This window comes from Crotalus tigris, unplaced genomic scaffold, assembly GCF_016545835.1.
Source record: "Crotalus tigris isolate CLP2741 ecotype Arizona unplaced genomic scaffold, ASM1654583v1 scf7180000018299.754606, whole genome shotgun sequence".
NCBI lineage: Eukaryota > Metazoa > Chordata > Lepidosauria > Squamata > Viperidae > Crotalus > Crotalus tigris.
Window position 1 is genome coordinate 344,680 of NW_024096930.1, and position 21,551 is coordinate 366,230.

General features: G+C 38.7%; 1 protein-coding gene across 1 annotated transcript in view; it reads left to right on the forward strand.

Moving 5' to 3' along the window:
• The window catches only part of ZSWIM5 (zinc finger SWIM-type containing 5), a 128,733-nt gene that overhangs the window by 84,047 nt on the left and 23,135 nt on the right, over nucleotides 1-21,551 (forward strand). Inside the window, exons 2-4 of the mRNA XM_039349609.1 lie at nucleotides 1,809-2,165; nucleotides 13,786-13,934; nucleotides 17,154-17,304. Coding sequence (XP_039205543.1) covers nucleotides 1,809-2,165; nucleotides 13,786-13,934; nucleotides 17,154-17,304 — 657 coding nt within the window. The remainder of the gene's footprint in view (nucleotides 1-1,808; nucleotides 2,166-13,785; nucleotides 13,935-17,153; nucleotides 17,305-21,551) is intronic.

The window sequence follows — 21,551 nt, forward strand, 5'->3', positions numbered from 1 at the left end:
AAGCTTGTGCTGATGCCAGCTTTGATGGTGTCTAGTCACCATGTCTTTTGTGGCTTATCATGATACCACTTTTTATTTTCACTCTGCACTTTCCTCTGTCACAAAATACAACTTGCTTATACAACTGCTGTATATTATTTACTTCATTTTCCACTTTACCAAATAAAACTATGCAGAGCATTTGTATGTTTTTCAACCGAGTGAGCAAGGCACTGTCACTATACAGATTGAGATCTTGAGTGAGAGTGTCTTAAATATTTTAATGCAGTGTGGTCTCACTTTTCTGAAATTAATTGATGAGGTTTACATGTGCTGTACCATGAAAAAAGAGAAGTAGTTTATGGTGATGTGCTTTTATTATCAATTCTGCAGATTAGTGATGTTTGGGGATAATTTGCTGGAATTAATACAGCAAAGGAACCTTCCTCTTTCTGATGGTCCTGTCCATCCTAGATGTATTCTGTGGCTGGTTTTTTAGCATCTGTGACTCATGAGATTAATAAACGATGTGTGTGGCAATTTTGTGATGGAAATGGTTCTAATTTTGTCAACATTTTTAATGTCCATCCATCCATGAAATATGGCATATCTAAGGATACTTTGTTCAAAGTTAATGTACATTTTGATAATCATGCTTTACCTTGCATAAGTATCTGACATTCAGATAAGTTTGAAAGTTTGCATTTTCTAAAATACGCTAAATCATATTTTCTGGAGGTGACAGTTAACAAAAGTAACATGGTGCTAAATTTCGTCAGCCATCAGATGGAGAAGTTAAGTAATGGTCGTGGTAATTGTTGGTAGTAAAACGAAGCAATGATTACAGTGGCCACATTGCTGCTAGATACCTTTGTTCTTTAGCTATTTACTGGAATCATCATAAATATTTTTTCTTGTGACAGTCTAGTAAGCCTGTGGGAATATTAGCCAGCTTAAGACTTGGCTGCACTTCTATAGAGGTAGTCCTCAACTTACAACAGTTCATTTAGTGACCATTCAAAGTTACAATGGCACTCACTGAAAAAAGTGACTTAGGACCATTTTTCACACTTACAACCTTTGCAGCATCCCCATGATCATACAATCATAATTCACATGCTTGGCAACTGACTCATACTTATGACCGTTACCGTGTCCCAGGGTCATGTGATCACCTTTTGCGACCTTTTGACAAGCAAAATCAACGGGAAGTCAGATTCACTTAACAACTGTGTTACTAACTTAACTGCAGTGATTCACTTAACAACCGCGGCAAGAAAGGTCATACAATGGGGCAAAACTCACTTAATCAATGTCTTACTTAACAACAGAAATTTGAGCTACCTGTACAGAGTTCTATGGCACTAGCCCTCTGAAGTCAACGTATCTTACCTCTAGTAAGATGCCAGTAGGATTGCATTCCGAATCAAGTTAAGTTGGAATGGGCAACGGGCGCTTATGTGTTTCAGAAAGAAACTGAATATTGTGTACACTCTTGCATTTTATAGTTATTGTTAACTGGCCCAAATCCAGAACATTGCTGCTCAGCTGGAAGGATCTTCCATCAATATATATACTTTATCATGTTCAATGTATGTATGTATGTATGTATGTATGTATGTATGTATGTATGTTATTATTTTGAGAGAGAAGAGTATTACCTGTGCTGTGGTTGGGCATATAGGGAATTATGTGCCAATGCATCTGAAAGATACCAGTTTGGGGAAAGCTAATGAACACATCTTGTGAACATGGATATAACTAGGTAGTGGTGTGTTATAATAAAGATCCCTTCCCTACTAATCTATTTCTTTTTTTTTTCCTTTCAGGATTCCACCTGAGTGGCACTGTGAGAGAAGCAGCAACTGCAGCAGAACCAGAAATGACCTACAAAGTGGCCATCAGCTTTGACCGGTGCAAGATAACCTCCGTGACATGTGATTGTGGGAACAAGGACATTTTCTATTGCGCTCATGTTGTGGCACTCTCCCTCTACAGGATTCGCAAGCCTGATCAGGTCAAACTCCGTCTTCCCATATCAGAGACTCTTTTCCAAATGAACAGGGACCAGCTCCAAAAATTTGTTCAGTATTTGATTACAGCCCACCACACTGAAGTGCTCCCAACAGCCCAGAAACTGGCTGATGAAATCTTGTCCTCCAACTCTGAGATCAATCAAGTGCACGGTAAGTCAACGAGGCAGAAATAACCTGATAAATCTCCCAAATCATAATAACATGCTCAATTCCTGATGAACCTGAAGATGAGAAGAATCTCTCACCATGTTTATAAGGTCTGAAGCACTTAATTCTTTAAAATACAGAATCTGTGCAGCTCCCTGACAAATTGTACGCAGGCTCATATCTTTCACCAAAAGATTTTGGCTGTCACAACTGTTTGTCTCTCTCTGGAAAAGAGGTTTATAACCACAAACAATGCTGGAAGTGAGTTGAGCACCTAATACTCTGGACTCTAAATATATTGTGACACTGTCAGGTCATATGTAAAGCTTGTACTTTCTGCTTAGGAGCATAAACTTTCTGTTTATGCTTAGGAGCATAAACAAGGAGAGAGACTAGTCACTTTTTATAAAGTAACATTATATTTCTGTTCTGAAGGTTCCTTCCTTAGCATTGATAGAACTGCTACTTTTCTCCAATCTGTTCACGTGGGTAGGTATGATGAGAATGGTTCTCTAACACATATGGAGCTTGCCTCGTTGAATAAGCCAAGTACAAGTGAAATTTGATTCTTAGTGACTATATTTAAAAAGGCCCACATTTCAAGGAAAGTTGAGAATGGTGTTCATTTTTTCTGTTCTATAACCACTGAGTTTTAAAAGTTGAATGCCATGTATATGTTACAGTGTGGAGATTTATCAGCTGCCATGCTGCTAGCAGAAGGTTACCGTGATGTCAGAAAAGACGTGGTTGCTATTTCTAGGTATATTGAAGTGAGAATGAGTGATTTATTTTTTTTTACATTCTCAATTTAGACGCCAGCTAATTATTTTGAGTTGACAGATCAGCTGATGGTATTCTTTGTGCTCTCTGCAGAAACATCAGCAAGCAAATAACCAAACTCAGAGAGCACCAAGGACTTCACAGTTTGACCCTGTGTAGATCAGCTTATATCATCACTTTTTAAAATTCCGCCTTTATTATTTTTATAAATAACTCAAAGAGGTGAATGTAATACTCCTTCCTTCTCTTATTTTCCTGAAAACAATAACCTTGTGAGGTGAGTTAAGCTGAGAGAGATTGATTGGCTCAAAGTCACCCAGCCGACGTTCATGCCTAAGGTGGGATTAGAACTCAGGCTCCTGGTTTTTATCCAGGTACATTAACCACTAGACCAGCAGTTCTCAACCTCTGGGTCACGACCCCATTTGGGGTCAAACGACCATTTTACGGGGGTCGCCAAACAACGCGATCCGCCATTTTTTCCCTCACGGGGCGCCGCCGCGCATGCGTGCCGTGCATGGGGGTGCCACCGCGCATGCGCACCATGCATGGGATGGCGCTGCGCATGGGGGCACGCATGGGGGCACCGCCACGCATGGGGGCGCGTCCTTATGACCGGGGTCTCCGTATAAAAAGGTTGAGAACCACTGCACTAGACCAAACTGGCTCTTACAGTATCTTGCTTTTTTTTTTCTTTTTAGCTGCTAAATACAAAGCTTATACAAAGTTCTCATCCTTTAGAAACTGCTTTGCTTGAAGTTCTTTTCACAGTTACAATAATAATGAAAAAGTAAACTTGTAATCAGTGGTTGTATTTACGACTTCCACAAGACTGTTAAGCAAAGGAAAGCTGAAATAAGAGCATAACTTACAGTCTCCTGGTTTCTAGCCTGGTACCAAACTAGCTGTCTAATTAATAATTTAGAAAAAGAGAATAATTAAGGCTTAATAATTAAAAGAAAGGAAAACAATAAAAAAACAGAAAAACAGGTGAACCCAGAAAAGAAAAACATGTTACGGTACATGACACAAAGAAATCTACCGGGTACCCAACCTAACCCAGGCTCAGAAGCACAACTATGTTTTTATAAACTCATGGAACTCCTAGGAGGGTGGAAGCTGCACAAATCTCAGGGGGTGGGGGAGAATGTGTGATGACCCAGGGCCCCGAACGGAGGCAAAGCACTTAGCTGATCAGAATAATTGTCTTTGTAAGCACTACCAACGTTCACCCAACAGCCCCCACATATGCTGGCACAAGTTCAATAAAACAGTCACCGGTGTTAAACAGTTCTTTAAAGTAAAACAGATAACAAAGTATGATCTTCTCCATGCCCAGCTTGCCTGTAACGTGCAAACTGCAAAACTGAGGACAGCAAGGAGAACTCAGCAGGAAACAAACTTGATCCAAAATACAAAGAGTCCAGGTACAAGAGCTCACATCACAAGAGTTCACATTTGTTCCCGGCAAATGCCCCACCCCACAGCGTCTCCTTAAATATCTACTCCCCAGGTGTGCCTTGTGAAGTGGGGCGTGGCGCTCTCCTCCCAAGCAAGTGAGCCTGCCTCCGTTGTTCCCTCCTCCTCTCTGCTCTCCTTGCTTTGGGATCTGGTGGGGAGGGGCCTTGCTCCTCGCCTGAGCTCTGCCTTCCCTGTTCCAAACTTGAAGGGCCCTGGCCTGCTTCAGCCTGTTCCTCCCCACAGTTCTTCGAAGTCACAGACACCCCCTCCTGGGCCTCAACAGGGAACTCCATGTCATCCTCAGAGTCAGGCTTGGACAGAGGCATGACAGGATGATATACTAGGGAGACATGCACCATAATAGAGAATGTACACTTCTAGAGTACAACTAGCTGATATTATTTGATAGAAGGGACCTGGAATACCCCCATTCTACCTGATTGTACTGGATGGGTACAAACCCAGGTAGTTTTTAAAATAACTAGGGTTTTATAGCTGACAACCAGCAAATTGAATTGCACCGCAACTAAACTGGACATTAGTGCAACTCATAGACCATTGATGATACATTGGTATATCAAGGTGTGCCCATCGTTGGTCATGTTGCTGTATTTTGGATTAGTTGAAGCTCCACGAATGAATTTCAATTGTGAGGTAACTAAAATGTACTTGATTACCTGTCTCACATTATGGAATGTTTGTAGGTACAGGAGTCTCAGAATCTGCAAGTTTATCATCTTTAGTTGCGGATGGAGTTGTACTGTACCAGATAGACCCAGTGAATAGGACTTGGTGGTCCTTCTGGACTGATGACTCCTGTTAGGAGGGTTCTCGCACAACTTCATGTTGTGCATCATTTGTGGCCTTTCTTGGATTATGAGACCCGGCACTCAAAGTCAGTCATGCTCTGGTCATCTCCCATTTTGATTACTGAAATACACTATACGTGGGGCTATGCTTGAAGAGTATTTGGAAGTTATAGCCAGTACAGAATGCAGTAGCGCAGACAGCCTTAGCCATCCCTTGTATGGTGTATATAACATTGCAGTTATGTAAGATGCATTGGTTGCCAGTTTGCTTCCAGATCCAATTCCAGATGTTGGTTATCACTTCTAAAGCCCTTCATGGTTCTCTGAGGAACCATCTCACCCCAAAGGCATCAGCCCACCCCACTCAGTCCAGCAGAAGGGCCATGCAGCAAACCCTGTTGCTCAAAGAGCTTCAGGTGGCAGAATCTAGAAGACGAGCCTTTTCTGCTGTGGCCCCCACTCTTTTGGAATATCTTGCCATCTCAGGTGAGGTCTGCCTCTACCCTTTTGCCCTTCTGGAAGGGTGTTAAAATGTTTGTTTGTTTGTTTATATCCCACCTTTATTATTTTTACAAATAAGGCAACTCTGCCAAGTAGCTTATTGTCCTCACGGGGGTGCTCAATGTTGAAGATGGTTGGTGCATTAACTGAGAAGATGCCACCTCTTTACTGATATTATCTTTTTGCTTCTTGTTTCTTTAAATATTTTTAGGAGTTTTATATTACGATTTCAATTGTAAGACACCCAGATTAAGTTTTCAGAGTGAGATGATTAGCATATACATTTAACTAATTAATTGATCATAGCAATGTGTGCAAGTAGCACACAACATAAACCTGTGCAAAAGCCATCCTCATCACAATTGCTGCCTGCTCTTTGTGCAGTGGTTATAACACAGAGTTGTGTGGTAGTTTCAAAGGGGGAGTACAACGCCATCCAAAACCAAATGTGAAAAATTTCCAGCTGGATCAGACAGCCACAGCCATCACAATATGGTGGCTCCCACTCCCGATCCTTGCAGTCACTCGAAAAATATACAGTAGTCAATGATATGAAAAGCCACTGAAAAATCAAGAAGCACAAGGATGGGTGCACCCAACCCTTCCCTGCCTCTGTCAAAGGTAATTGACAAAGACCATTAATGCTGTCTCCATACTGTATCCTGGTCTGAAAGCCAATTGAAATAGGTCCAGATAATCTGTTTCCTCCAAGAGCTTCTGCAACTATTGTCTAACCATCATCTCAACAACCTTCCCAAGAGACGGAAAGTTGGCGACTGGATGATAACTGTTGAAATGAGTTGGGTCCAGTGACAGCTTCTTGAGGAGAGGAGCCATTACCTCCTTCTTCAAGACTAGAGGGACAATCCCATTCCTCAAAGAGGCTGACACCATTAAATGGACCTCACTACCGGTCATTTCCTGTTCTACCTTCACAGCCCAAAAGGACCTGAATCTAATGAACAGGTAGATAAATTCATAATTTGAAGGACCTTATTTAATCCAGATCAGACTTAATCCAGAAAACAACACAGGCAAATCCCAGTCTTCTCACTTGGCTCTGCCAATCATAGTCTAACTCCAAGTGGAAAGTCCAAATATTTTAACTGTAGATAGCTTTTTTCTGTTATTGTTATGATCATGGCAAGACACGTCCCATAATATTTGAGCTATTTATCATACTTATTGCTTTTCCAAAGGCCCTGAATGCATGGGTTTTTTCAGTGGGCCTGGAGACCCCAATTGGAACTGGAGCTGATCCAAGTGGTTTGTATTGCTGCTGCCATGGGGCTTGGGGGGGAGGTATCATTTTTGTTATGGATTTTAATGTTGTAAGCCTCCTGGAGTCACATATATGTGAGTTGGACAACTGTATACATTTGTTCAATAAATCAATAAATATAAGTCACTATGAGGAACAAAAATCCCTCTTTCTTTCTCCAGGTATGACTAAACCACAAAATCCATTGATGAAGGACCTTTTTCCATTCACTATCAAAGCATAAGAGATATTTACTTCCATACTAGAAAATATGGCTCCTATATCATTTATAAGGATATAGGTGGTCCTCATCTAGCAACCACAACTGGAACCAGGAATTAACCAAAGCAATCACTAAGTGAAACTGCTACTGTGCTATAATAATAATAATAATAATAATAATAATAATAATAATAATAATAATAATAATAATAATAATGCAGCGGCATGACAAAGTAGCAACAATGGTGCATTGGAAGATCTGCAAAAAATATAATTTGCCTGTAAGCAAAAACTGGTGGGATCATAAAATAGAGAAAGTCATAGAAAATGATAAAATTAAACTGCTCTGGGACTTCAGAATTCAATCAGACAAGCACCTGCAACATAACACACCAGACTTAACAATTGTCGATAAGAAAAAAGTCTGGATAGTGGACGTGGCAGTGCCTGGAGACAGCAGAATAGAAGAGAAAGAACTGGAGAAGATAACAAAATACAAAGACCTACAAATAGAAATAGAAAGACTGTGGCAAAAGCAAGCAAGGGTAGTACCAATAGTCATAGGCTCCTTGGGTGCAATCCCAAAACAACTGGAGCACCACTTGAACACCATTGGCATTGACAAATTCGCTATTAGTCAATTGCAAAAGGCGGCCTTACTAGGAACTGCTTCCATCCTGCGACGATATCTGTAATACCATCAAACATCCACATCTGCCTATCCCAGGTCCTGGGTAAGGACTTGATAGGTAGACAAAATGCCAAATCCAGTCTGAACATCTGGCCGACTGTGCGATGATCCATAATAATAGTAATAGTAATAATAATAATAATAAAGTTGGAAGGCAGTTTTCATTTGCTTAACAGACCTATGAAGTCACAACATTATTTTTCATTACTATCATAATTGCAAATGATGCTAAACAAAGCAGCCACTATACAAGGACTATCTGTAACTAATCTATATGGCATTAAACAAAGTCGTTCCTTTCTGCGATATATTGTTCCTGTTCTTAGCAGCGTTTCTTCGTTGCCTAGGCATCAACTGTTGCAAAATTCTGTCTGAAAGTTGCTATTCTTTCTAATCTCCCTTTGTGTTAAATAATTTTGGAAAGCACTTCCCTCTTTTGCTTGGGGATGGTATCAGTAATAATCGACTTTTTGGGATTTCCATCCATGAAGTTCTATTGAAAAACATCTCCGCAACATGGAAAACCAAATGACCAGAGAAGGAAAACCAAATGATGTTGAGCTGTGAACTACTAAATGCCTGTAGCTATCTCCCATCTTTCCTCATGCACACACACTATTCTTTCTATTTGGCTTTGATTCTGATTACATCGGAATTCATTACATGTGAATTCATCCGAAGGTTGCTGTTAAGAAGAAGATGTTTCTATTAAAGGGACATAGAGTTCACCCACCCTCAGGGAAATGCTTGAATCAATTAATTCCTTTGGAAACAGTTGATTCCAGGGATGTCAATCTAGTTAAATCACTATTTAAATTTCATCCCAAAGAACTGTAGTAAAAGGTCTGTAAATTTTTAATACAGACCAAAATTAAATGTACTGATTATTAAGCTTTCCCCTCATAATTGTAGGAATCATTGCTGGTTAATTAATACAGCAGACTTAAAATATAAAACTGGGAATAAAAATAAGAGTTGCCTATTTTGAAACACAGAAAGACGTATAAACAGGGCAAACCTTGGTACTCATTGTCAATTGTTTCTGGGCAGTACGATGAGTACCGAAAACGAATATTAAACAAATTTTCCCATAAGAAATAATATAAAGAGTCATAAGGGAGCCGACACCAACAAGTTCTAGCTTGTGCATTGAGTACCAAACAAAGGATGAATACTGGGATAAAATTTTCACATCAAAATGCGTTGAGTACCAAATTCAATGATTTTCAAAGCCATTGAGTGCCAAGGTACCATTGTATTATTTCTTTTCCTTTTTTCGTATTCTTGCTTTGTTTAGAAAAATAATTCAGTTGTGCTTATCCTAGAAATAAAGATTGGTCTTCTTTATAAATAAAATAAAATCAAAGCTGACAGATATGTGGACCTCCCATTGTCTGACAGTTGTAAACCAAATAATTGTTACTAATATGTGTAAAGATAAAATCGGTAATGAAGAAAGCTGGGGAAATGTTTCATTTGCTGCTGGTGAACCTGGCCCATGATTTATAGTGACCAGAAATATTTTAATGACTTGAACATTGAGTGAAAGTCTTCCTGTTTACGCAAAGTCCAGTGAATGCTCTGAAAGTTGGGGTAATTATAAACTGGTACTTTTTCTGTAAGGTACAAATCAAACCCTGAAGCTTGGCAGGCAAGCCTCTTCATTGATTGTTGAAAACTCTGGCCAATAACCCAGTGAAATCAAAAGGTTTTGAGCAACAAGTCCTAAAATCCTTTGCAAATGGCTGGGTTTATTGAGGCTGATATAAATTTAAATTCAAACTTATCTACAGAATAATGGATTACCTGCTCCTAGTTTAAATAATAACTAAAGTATACATAGAGGGGGGGTCAATCTGTTCTCCAAAGCACCTGAAGGCAGGACAAGATGCAATGGATGGAAACTAATCAAGGAAAGAACCAACTTAGAACTAAGGAGAAATTTCCTGACAGTTAGAATAATTAATCAGTGGAACGAGTTGCCTCCAGAAGTTGTGGGTGGTCCAACACTGGAGGTTTTAAGAAGAGATTGGATAACATTTATCTCAAATTATATAGGGTTTCCTGCTTGAGCAGGGGTTGGACTAGAAGACTTCCAAGGTCCCTTCCAACTCTGTTATTCTGTTACTTTCAGTTGAAGATGCCTAGGGACTGCAAAAACTGCTTTGCCCTATTGCTCTGCCCTGTAGTTCTTATGAGTCATCTGGCTTCTGTCTGATGGGACAATTACAATATGATTTTTCTAATTTCATTGTTATAATATATTGGTTTTGCTCCACAATGCTGCTTATTTTGAGAGTGCTAATTGCCTCTGAGTAGGATTAAAGCAGGCATTTACTTGGCCTGCTTTCTCTTAATGGTTGTGGAGATGGAGCTTTATTGACAAGGATAAATCCAGTTGACTAGGTTCAGTTGGAAAGGGCTGCATCTATCTTTTGCCATGTCTCCTCACTCCAGTTATGAGCTTTTAACTCACTGAAGAGTAGTAATAAACATTAGAGAAATGGGATAAAGGTCAGTGTTGCATGTTCCTGGCACCATGATTTATCCCTAACTGAAATTTCCATCCAGGATTTTTCTTTCTCTTCTTTTGCGTAAACCAGCATAGATTAGGATTTTTTATTTTGTTTTTTGTTATCTAATGTCAGACATCCAGATCAATAATGTTGATAATTTCTATATAGAAGCAATTGTCTTTACAAAGTTGCCGTGGAAGCATTTCAGTGATAAGAAAACAGAATATATTTTTTCTTAGCTTTTGAAGTTGAGTACGATGATATAACAATGTGGAATGCTATCTAATTTCTTGGGAGTGCTGTACAGCTGAGTGCCTTATAAATATTGCCTTATTCTCTCCAAGCGTAAATTGCATTTTTCTAGAGGCTTCAAAAAATAAAAAAATAAGTGCTCATCAATTTGGCATCTCTCATTTTATAGCAGAGCTCCTTTTGACTTTAGAAAGATTTTTGTTTAGTCTTATGGCATTAAGATGCTTTGCGAGGAAAGTTTTCATTGTGAGTAGCACATCAGTGAGGCAGTCTGCTGTTCTTACAGACCAATTGTGTGCCTGGTACTACTGCAAAGTTGAAGTTTGAAAAGTAAGCAACACTAAATGTTTGCATTTATTGCAATGTGTTGTGTAGAGGAAAGACATTAAAAAACAAGAAAAAGGACTTGAAGCTCTGGAAATAGAAAAGTCTGCTTTTGGGATATGATTATTCTTCCTTAATAAGCATTCTGCTGCAACCTTTAAAAGTCTGAGTCTTAAGTGCGGAAACAGACAATACATAGTTTGCAGGAGTAAATCTTAACTATTTCCAGGGCTGTAGTTATCTAAAGTATTAAAGCAAGAGGATTCTAAATGATTAGGAGTCAGTAACCTATTAAGTCCAAGTCTAGTCTTGCTAACTTCTCCTTGACCTCATCCATAAGTGGAAAAGCATGTAGGCATGTTACCAACAATATACATAAAAGTATGTACATGTATAGAACTTAATAGCTTCCAGAAATTACTGCAGCTGTTCCTGGCTAAATAGGATTTTTTCCCCTGCCTTCTTGTGTTTTTTTTTACTGATTGATGAAAGATAAAAAAGATTTCCTCATTTACCAGTTTATCTATGGGATGCTTGGGCCATCCCATAGATACAGTACTCAGGAAATAGTTTATTACCTAAAACTATGTTTGGGATCAGGAATTGAAAAACACTAAATTCTTCTTTAATGTTTGAAGGCTTTCTCAAAGCTCTTGAATGATAAACTGGCATCTACGTCTACTATTTTTGGTTTTCTCTTGAGTTTGGCTTGCACAGTAGATATGATTGTCTTCATATCTTCCATCCAGCAGGCATACTTTAAAATCAAATATTGTCCAGCTTTTGGAGTGTCTTGGTTTTTCAGCAGTCAATGGGATATTATTCCAGAATTTCATATAGCAAATATTAATTGCCTCAAGATGCTACCCAAGGTAGACTATCAGACATCAAGCAAAAGGAGGACAAATCTTCCATTCAGCAGGCGTACTTTAAAATCAAATATTGTCCAGCTTTTGGAGTGTTTTTGGTTTTTCTTTGAGTGGGCGTATTTTTGGACTTTTTTTCACAATGGCAGTCATTCAAACTTTTATGTATTGTAAATTGCTTCTTTCTCTATCTGTGAATAAACTAATAGTCCAAGTTTATAATATTTAATTTATTTCCTGATTCCAGCAATCGGGTTAAATCCATCTCCTTCAAATCTATGATCACTATAACCGGTAGATTGTACAACTTGTCATATTTTCTGTGGTGAAATTTAAAAAACATGTCACCACCAATTCTATATTACTGCCAACATCTGTTCTTCAAAATAAAGATTTGTTGGAAAAATATTATGATTAGAAAAATCAATCTTTCTGATGGTGGAAAAAGTGATTTCATGTACACGTACATGTTGGCTGAAATTTTTTTGCAAATTTTTGCTGTACGTTTTGAAATGGATGCCAAGAAAGTTAAACACTGTGTTTCTCTTTTGCAGTTGTTCATATCCTCCTTTGCCTGTACAGATATCTGGTAACCCTAGCCAAAGGAATCCTTGATCGATAACTCTATAATAGTAACAACATTGGTTCCTTCACTAATAGAAAGAAATCACCCTCAAGCTGTTGAAGATAATGTTTATTTTGGCCCCATCATCACTGGCTTTCCTTGCTTTCAGCCTGTTTCATGTAATATTTACTGAGTCATTCTTAAAATAGCCAACATAGCTAAGATTAAGTGTGTCAGAAGAATGTTATCTTCTGTATGGACATCTTCAAACATTTTGTGAAGCCTCTGGGCTCAGCAATGTATATATTTTTTCATGTGCTGTCTTTGAGAAGTTCATGGCTTTAGAGAAATAGCTTCTTTCTTTTGAGGCCCAAGAAAGATAGTCATATTATGAATTGCTGAGTAAAGATCAGCATAGGAAGACCAAGTATAAGTCTTGGTGGGAGTCATTTGGATCATCTTAGAATTTAAACTGGATTTTCTTTGCCTCCTAAATTTATCAGGAGGGCCTCAGTGGGGAAAACTGAGCTAAGGAGACTTTTCATGTTAGATATTAAGGCTTCCATCCAAAGTGATGCATTATAACATTTTTAGCAACAAAGAAGGGATTCATTCTTACTTTGTTTTTAGCTTATGGTTGGGCTGTTGTGGAGAATACTACCAATGTCAAGCCTTTTATGGCATAATAGAGCTGAAATTTCTCCCTTGCTGTTCTGACTATTTTTAAATAAAATTATTTGAGCTAGGACAATAATTTGTTATTTTACTATCTTTACAGTATTTTATTTGGCTCCACAGCTGCAATTAGACAAACATAACCCTACATTTTTTGTTTGTTTGAAAACAAAAGTACTGATTTGAATAAATATTGATTTTTTAAAATTACGCTACTATGGTACTACACTGTTGTTTTGTGTAAAGAACAGTTTAATTTTTTTCCCCCTTGTATATACCTCAGCACTTGGTAGCAAGTGGCTGAACCCTAACCCTAACCCTGTCTGTGTGCTTGGAAAGTAAGTAGGTTAGAGCCTGCTTAATAACTTAGATAGGAGACTACCAAGGAATACCAAAGATATAATTTGGGAATTTAACGGACAACCTGGAAAATGAAATGACAAACCTGTGTTGCATGGATGTGTAAAGTCACCAGGAGTTCTTCTCCATTTATGGAAACCTTACAGCAGTGTTTCTTAACCTTAGCCACTTTAAGATGAACCTGGCTAGGGAATTCTGGGAGTTGAAGTCCACTCATCTTAAAGTTACTAAGGTTAAGAAACTTGTTTTACCCTATAATAGAGTTAGGGATAAGAGGTATTTCCACCCTTTTAAAGCCATGGACAAGGTTTCTTTTAACAGCTGAGTTTTCTTGCCATAGGTGCTCCAGATCCTACTGCAGGAGCCAGTATTGACGATGAAAATTGCTGGCATTTGGATGAGGAACAGGTTCGAGAGCAGGTGAAGCTGTTTCTCTCCCAAGGAGGGTACTATGGCTCTGGGAAGCAACTCAATTCCATGTTTGCTAAGGTGAGACATAGATTCCCTTTTCTGTCACATTTGCAAAAGTTCTTACCCTTGAAATTTTATAATATTCTTTCAATTTGCTGTTCTTTTCTCTCTGAAATCAGCTTTGAAACATTTAGATTTATATCCTTCAGTCTTTTCCAAAGAATGGGCTGGAAGTGGCATGTTAATTTGCGTTGGTGCAATGGCCACTAGGAGTCAAAAAGAATATTATATCTTACTCACAGTTAGCTTATCATTAGGTATTTCCACTTATGTAAATTTTGTTTTGGTAGACATTTTTGGTGTTTTCTGATGATTACGTTCACTCAAGAGAGATGTATCAATCAAACTTTACTATAATTTTTGGTTTTAATAAAGGACTGGAGGCTAAAGCATATAAGGAACGGCTGCTGGAATTGGGTATGTCTAGTTTAATGAAGAGAAGGACAAGGGGGGACAAGATAGCAGTGTTGCAATATTTCAGGGGCTGCCACAAAGAAGAGGGGAGTCAAGCTATTTTCCAAGGCGCCTGAAGGCAGGACAAGAAGCAACGGATGGAAACTAATCAAGGAGAGAAGCAACCTAGAACTAAGGAGAAACTTTGTGACAGTTAGAACAATTAACCAGTGGAACAACCTGCCTCCAGAATGCTCCAACACTGGAAGTTTTTAAGAAGAGACTGGACAGCCATTTGTCTGAAATGGTATAGGGTTTCCTGTCTGAGCAGGGGGTTGGACTAGACAACCTCCAAGGTTCCTTCCAACTTTATTATTATTATTATTATTATTATTATTATTATTATTATTATTATCATCATCATCATCATCATCATCATCATCATCATCATCATCATAGAAAAGTAATAGTGGAAAAAGTGGAACACATAACCTTATGTTTCTCCATTGCTGGATTTTGACATATTCATATATGCCAACTGCATGCCCAACTGCAACAATACTTTTTATAATGAGTAAAATTAAATGATACAGTATACAGCCATCTGAACAAGTAAGACTTGCTTATGATTCAACAGCAGTAGTGACTTTTTTTTTTTATAATTCTCCACAACAGTCCTGTAAGATGAGTTGGGCTAAAAGAAAGTGACTGTAGCGGTGATTTCAAAGGCTTTTTTTAGAAGTATGTGCTACCTTTACTTAGAATTCAACGCTCTTAATTTTTATTCTAAATCAACAGAATTTGAACAACATAGCAAATTGTTCTTTCACATGACTATCATGAAAAAAGAATACCTAGAATCTTTCTTATGAATACATATAAATTCCAATATGAACTGTATGAATGAACAGAACATCAGTATGTACACACAGTGTATAAGAGTGTTGAAGGCAGTATTTTCAAGAAAGTATAAGCAAAAATTAGAAAGTACATGGGCTGAGATTAATCCATAAGCATTAATGTCTAGTTTTTCATTGCCAAGTGCAAGATGATCTAAATATTAATGATATACAAAAGTTATTTTAAAAAATAGGCATAAAACACTTTTATGTATGCATAATTGCAAAGTTTAGTTTTAGAACTGTTCCAAATATGTTGTTGCAATTTTATAACAGTCATTCATAGATAGATGGAAAGATACTGAATCGTATTTAGGGCAATCTATATAATTAAGGATATAAACAGTCCTTGCTGGATCAAACCCATATGGCCATATAGTCTAGCAATCTATTCTTACTTTGGGCAACTAACTATACAAGGCAACTCACTAGCTTCTCTGCAAATAACCTTAGAGGCAGTTACACTATCATCAAGACTAATAGCCACTGACCCCCATAACATATTTTATAAATGTTTATATCTCATATAAAGCAAAGAATATTGTCAGTGTATACTTTGATCCTTATTCTAAAACAGTGGTTCTCAACCTTTTTAATGCCGTGACCCCCAACTGGTCGTAAGTCGAGGATTACTCAAGTCGTAAGTCGAGGACTACTCAACTGGTGCAGCACCTTTTGCAGAATGGGACTTTTGGTGGGCTCAGCAGGGCAGAGACAGCCTGGACAATTCCTATTGGCTTTTGAAAGCCAATAGAATTAGACTCTATTCAAGAGAGTCTATTCTATTGGCTTTCAAAAGCCAATAGAATAAAAGGGAGTAGCACAGCTAAGGAAAAGGGGGGAAAAATGGGGGGCTGCGTTGTTTGGTGACCCCCGTGAAATGGTCGTTTGACCCCAAATGGGGTCCCGACCCACAGGTTGAGAACCGCTGTTCTAAAATGTTCCATCTGGCATTCCACATTTTGAGAAAATATTATTCAGGGACCTAGTGTGTTAGAGAAATTCTAGTTAGATCAAGTGATATCTTCCCTTGCAGAATCCAGCATACAAGAAATGATAAATGGCATTCTGTAAGCAATTGTATCTCTTGAGCAGGACATACGCCTTCCTATATTTGAAAATGTCCAGGTATGGTGATTCCACACTTTACTTCGAAAATCTATTCCGTAAGGTCTTAGATATCAAACCAACCATTTCTCTTTCAAATAGAGTTTGCATCAGATTACAAGATTAGACATTTTACTTGGAATTGTTCAGATTTTCTATAACCCATCATTATGAGAGATTCAGAGTCTGAAGTGAAACATCTATTTCTTCAGCCATGAGGCATTCCCCCCCCCCCAAAAAAAAATTATAGAACAGTAAAGGGAGACAAGCTGATTACCAAGAATTGTCATAATCTAAACCCACATTTCAAGGTATTTTTTTGAGGAGGGAATTTGGACGTTCAGTAATTCACAGAGAATTTGGAGTTGAAAACTGTCGGAAATGGGGATCGTGATTTGAATATATCTGGCTCAGCCCATACTGGCTGGAGAATATAAAAATCACCATCTGGCTTATCATATTCTTTATTAATGATTTTGTATGCCACTTATTCCCAGGAAAAAAATCTTTCTTTGGCTTGTCTGAATAGCTTGATATTTGTTCAGCAAGATTTACTCTTTAGAGGCATTTTCAAAACACATAGGCAGCTCTACGATGGCATGCTTTTAAATCATTTTATAAGAAGTACATAATTCCATCCCCCCAAAAAAATCTGGTATCTCTATTCCTGTCAGTTACAGCCATCATGATCACCCAGGATAATCAGAGTTGTAATTTAGCTCCAAATGTATGGTGGGATACCCTATGGGCAAAATGTGGCAAAGGCTATGTAGAAGCTAACCCTTAAATCCAATCCCTATATGACTGAGAGTCTACCTGCCCTCCTCTTTTATCTTAGGTCCGTGAAATGCTGCGTATGAGAGATTCTAATGGAGCTAGGATGCTGACATTAATAACAGAACAATTCATGGCAGATCCACGTCTTGCTCTCTGGAGACAACAAGGAACGGGCATGACTGACAAATGTCGACAACTGTGGGATGAGTTGGGTAAGTCCAGCAGTTTGTAATGCTTGAGGCTAGAAGGAACTCAGATAGGGAAGGCTGCAAGAAAATAGCTGATCTGTTCTGGGCAGATGACTTATGATGGCAGCTGGAAACCATACAGAGCTGGGAATAGCATTACTATAGGCCAGGGGTGGGGAACCTTGGCTCTTTTATGACTTGTGGACTTCAACTCCCAGAATTCCTGAGCCAGCATGGCTGTCTCAGGAATTCTGGGAATTGAAGTCCATAAGTCATAAAAGAGCTAAGGTTCTCCACCCCCACTATAGGCTATACCAGTGGTGGCGAACCTATGGCATGCATGCCAGGGGTGGCACTCAGAGCCCTCTCTGTGGGCACACACGCTGCCACTGCCAGAAGCTTGCGCAGGTCCATTAGGCCGCCGCCGCCACCCGGAGCAGCAGTCCCACCCAGTACAAAGAAGGTGAAGCGGCCAGCTAGCAAGCTCGAGTAGAGGTGGTAGACCACGCCCATACCCAGCAAGCCAAAGGCTGCCCTGAGCAGGGAAAGCTGGATCCTCATCAGCGCCATGCCCCCCTAGTCCCAACTAGGATTGCATGCCTCCCCCCATCTATGCTGGGCCTCTTGCCCACTGCCCCACCTGCCAGAGACCCCCTGCATCTCCCCCAACCCTGCCCGACCCCCACAGGTGTCCCCCCATGAGCAACATTGAGGTGGCCATGCCCACCCCAGCCACGCCCACCCAGTCTGCCGTGACAACCACAGCCATGCCCACCCAGTGGGCCATGCCCCCTATGCCCCCCCTGAGGGCACCATAGTGCTGATGCGGCCCTGGCACTTTGCGATAAATAAGTGCGTTTTGGGTTGTGGTTTGGGCACTCGGTCTCTAAAAGGTTTGCCATCACTGGGCTATAGAGTATATGAATTAGTATATGCGTTTGTGTCTGTGTGTGTGTGGGAGGGAGGGAGAGAGGGAGAGAAAGAGAATGGTTCAAAGTCAATTTTAAAATTAGACTTCTCAAAAATAGGAAACAAAGTTAACCATAAGATCTTTCCCATTACCTGCTAATTGATTCTTTCTAATGGAGATCCAGGGAATTTTTGTGTACAAAAAATATGCTCTATAAGTGATCTATAATCTCTCCTAAAAGTAATGTTCCTATTTCCCTAGGGCAGGGGTAGGCAACCTTGGCTCTTTTATGACTCATGGACTTCAACTCCATGGCTGGCTCAGGAATTCTGGGAGTTGAAGTCCACGAGTCATAAAAGAGCCAAGGTTGCCTACTCCTGCCCTAGGGTATATGCTTGCACTGGAATTTAAGGTCTAATGTGGAAAAAAAAAACTTATTATTTTTCTTTCATCAACTGCATAAAAAAAGGTTAATATCCAGAACTTGCCTGAATCTCTGGGTTTTGTGCAGTCATAGTAATATGAGTAGACTGCTGTGGAATTAATATATTTGACCTTAGCTTGTGACTTAGCACTGAGAATCAATATCTAGGATGTCGATCGATGTTGGATGCATATGGACGTTTTGAAAAACAGTGGAACATCATTGAAAGGTTGCAGTAGCCCTTGGCATGAATGTAAGATCTTCAAAGTTTTAATCTCCATTCTTGAATAATCACAATGCATAATTACATTTGAAACTTAAAATGACATTAAACTTAATTAGATGCATCAAGTGGAGCTTAAATTTTGCACTGACAAATGCTGCCATCTTGACCAGTCACTAGCAATAACTTCTGACTGTTTTGTGAATATTCCAACAAGCTTTTTGATTCTGATCTTACTGAAAGAGTTAAAACTGGTGAGGCAAAGCCCCCCCCCTTCTCACACTGGCTATGACCATGGGAGAGTGTGACAACAACTTCAAAGTGGCAGGTGCAACCAGATGATCAAAGTCCTGCCCCTTTAAAATGTGTATTGGACACATTTAAAAAGGGGGAAAGGTTTAAATTGACCAGTCATGCTTTTATTATAGAGTAGATGACCCCCTCCCTTCCTCTGCATATGCTTCTATCAACACCAGAAGTAGTAGCTTGGTAAACAAAGGGATAGATGAGAGAATGTTTCAGTGCAGCCAAAAATCCATAGTCTAAAAAAGAAGAAAGAAACCCAGGATTTGAACCTTGGCACTGATACACACAGAAACACGCAGGGCAAGATTCCTATGTGCTGGCAGAATTTTTGTTTTTTATTTCTATGTTTGGCTTCCTAATCTAGTAAAACTGCTTATGTAATCTTATGTTTGATTGGAAATGCAGAACTAAGAAAGAGAGAGTTTTATCACTATCTTTGGCAAACAGTCCTGTTGTTTACCTGTTGCTTTATTTCTCTTTCTCTATGTCCAGCTTTTGTAACCACACATTCCATTGGTAAAACCATTGCTTTAATTATTCTGATCTTTATTGCCACATTCTTCATGATTTTATTTATGTTTTTCATTCCTTCTTCCTTAGTATTAACATTCTCTTTGTTCTCCAGCATATAGTGTTATTATTTGGGAGCTTCGTAAAACAAAATTAACTAACTTTGCTTCGCCATCGATTGTACATTCAGTACGGTTGATCTTGCCTTTTTTACTTCAATTTTAACATTAACCCAGATTTTTCACTTTTGCTTTCATAATAAATTTTCCTACATCTTTTACTTTCAACAACAAAATAATGCTATCTGCATCCCTCAAATTGTAAAATTGTTGAGGCAGTGAAGATAAGGCATTGAGACATTTTGTTTAGTAGCAGGAACTAGAATGAATATTTTAGAGTTGGGAGTATAAGCCTATCAATCAACCTGGCTATCCTTAATAAAAAAAGGTATACAGATTGACCTAATTAGCTACTAATTTATTTAGCAATTGTTCACAGTTATAACAATGATTGAAAAAGTAACTTTGTGACAACCCTTGTATTTATGACCTTCACAGGCCTGTAAAACAAAAGAAAACTGAAGTAAGCTTGTAAGCTTAGTCACGGTTTCACTCAGCAACTACTTTACTTAATGACTGAGTTGCCAGTCCCAATTGAGGTCACTGAATGAGAAGTACATGTAATTATTAATAAACACTATATTTTTATGGTTGTTCACATAGTCAGCTAAATGTTTAGATGGGGTTTGACATTTTTGTCCATCTATCGAGTCCTTCCCAAAGATCTGGCATAGGCAGATGTTGTTTAATAATATTAAAGGTATTGTTTCAGGATGTAGGCTATTCCATGTAAAACTGCCTTTTGCAATTGACTAATTGTGATTTTGTCAGTTCTAATGGTGTTGTGCTCCAAATTTTTTGGAATTGCACTGAAGGTGCCTATTATTACAGGTACTGTCTTTGCTTTCTCTTGCCACAGTCGGTCTACTTCTATTTGCAAGTCATAATATGCTGTGGTTTTCTCCAGTTTTTTTTTTCCTCTTCTCTTCTGCTATCTCCAGGTATTATGATAAAAACAAATGTACATATATTTATTTTGTTCTCTCCAAAACTTCAGAATAGAGCTTTACAGGATATCAAACCAACATTAATTATTGCCCCTTAGCAAGGCTTTCTGATATTTTCTCAATTTGAAGAACATTAGATAAGAAAAACTTTTTCTTGTTATTTGGAAGGATCATCTAAATGGTTGATACTCAAATAGAAAGTCTCAGAGTTATGACCTGGTTTGTAATTTAAATAAAGAGGGCAGGGATTGAAAAAGGAAAGATTTTTCAAGACTTTTCAAGACATTGAAGAATCCAGATAAATGTTCCTACATGATTCTCTCAGCTGGAAACACAAGAGAAAAGTTGGTGTTATCATTACTGAGAAACTTTGACGCTGTAATCCCATTGCAGTGATACTAAAGATTAGGTCCTAATTGAGTTGAGAACAGTTGGATTATAGCTCGACCTTAATCTTTGAGAAGATTAATCTTTATTTGTTTACAGCTGAAGACCAGAATGGGGAAGAAAACAAAATGTGGGAAAAATTGGCTTGTTTCAAGTGAAATATCAAATGAAACGAATCTGGGGCTGACATGCTCCAGTTATTTCTCTGTTGTCCCTTTTGCTAGAATCTGGCAAACTGTGGTTTGTGTAGGGAAGAGTGCATTAGCTGGAGGCTTGATCTTGTAATTATTTGGCGTTACATCCAAACTGAGTAATCATATTTTTTTAATTGAATTGTTGCTAGAGTTACTATTGTTCTTCCTTCTGGTCGAGAGTAGTTTCTCCCTACAGCAGTGGAGTTAGATACACATATCCACACTTGAGTAGCATTGTCCAGAATATTTGT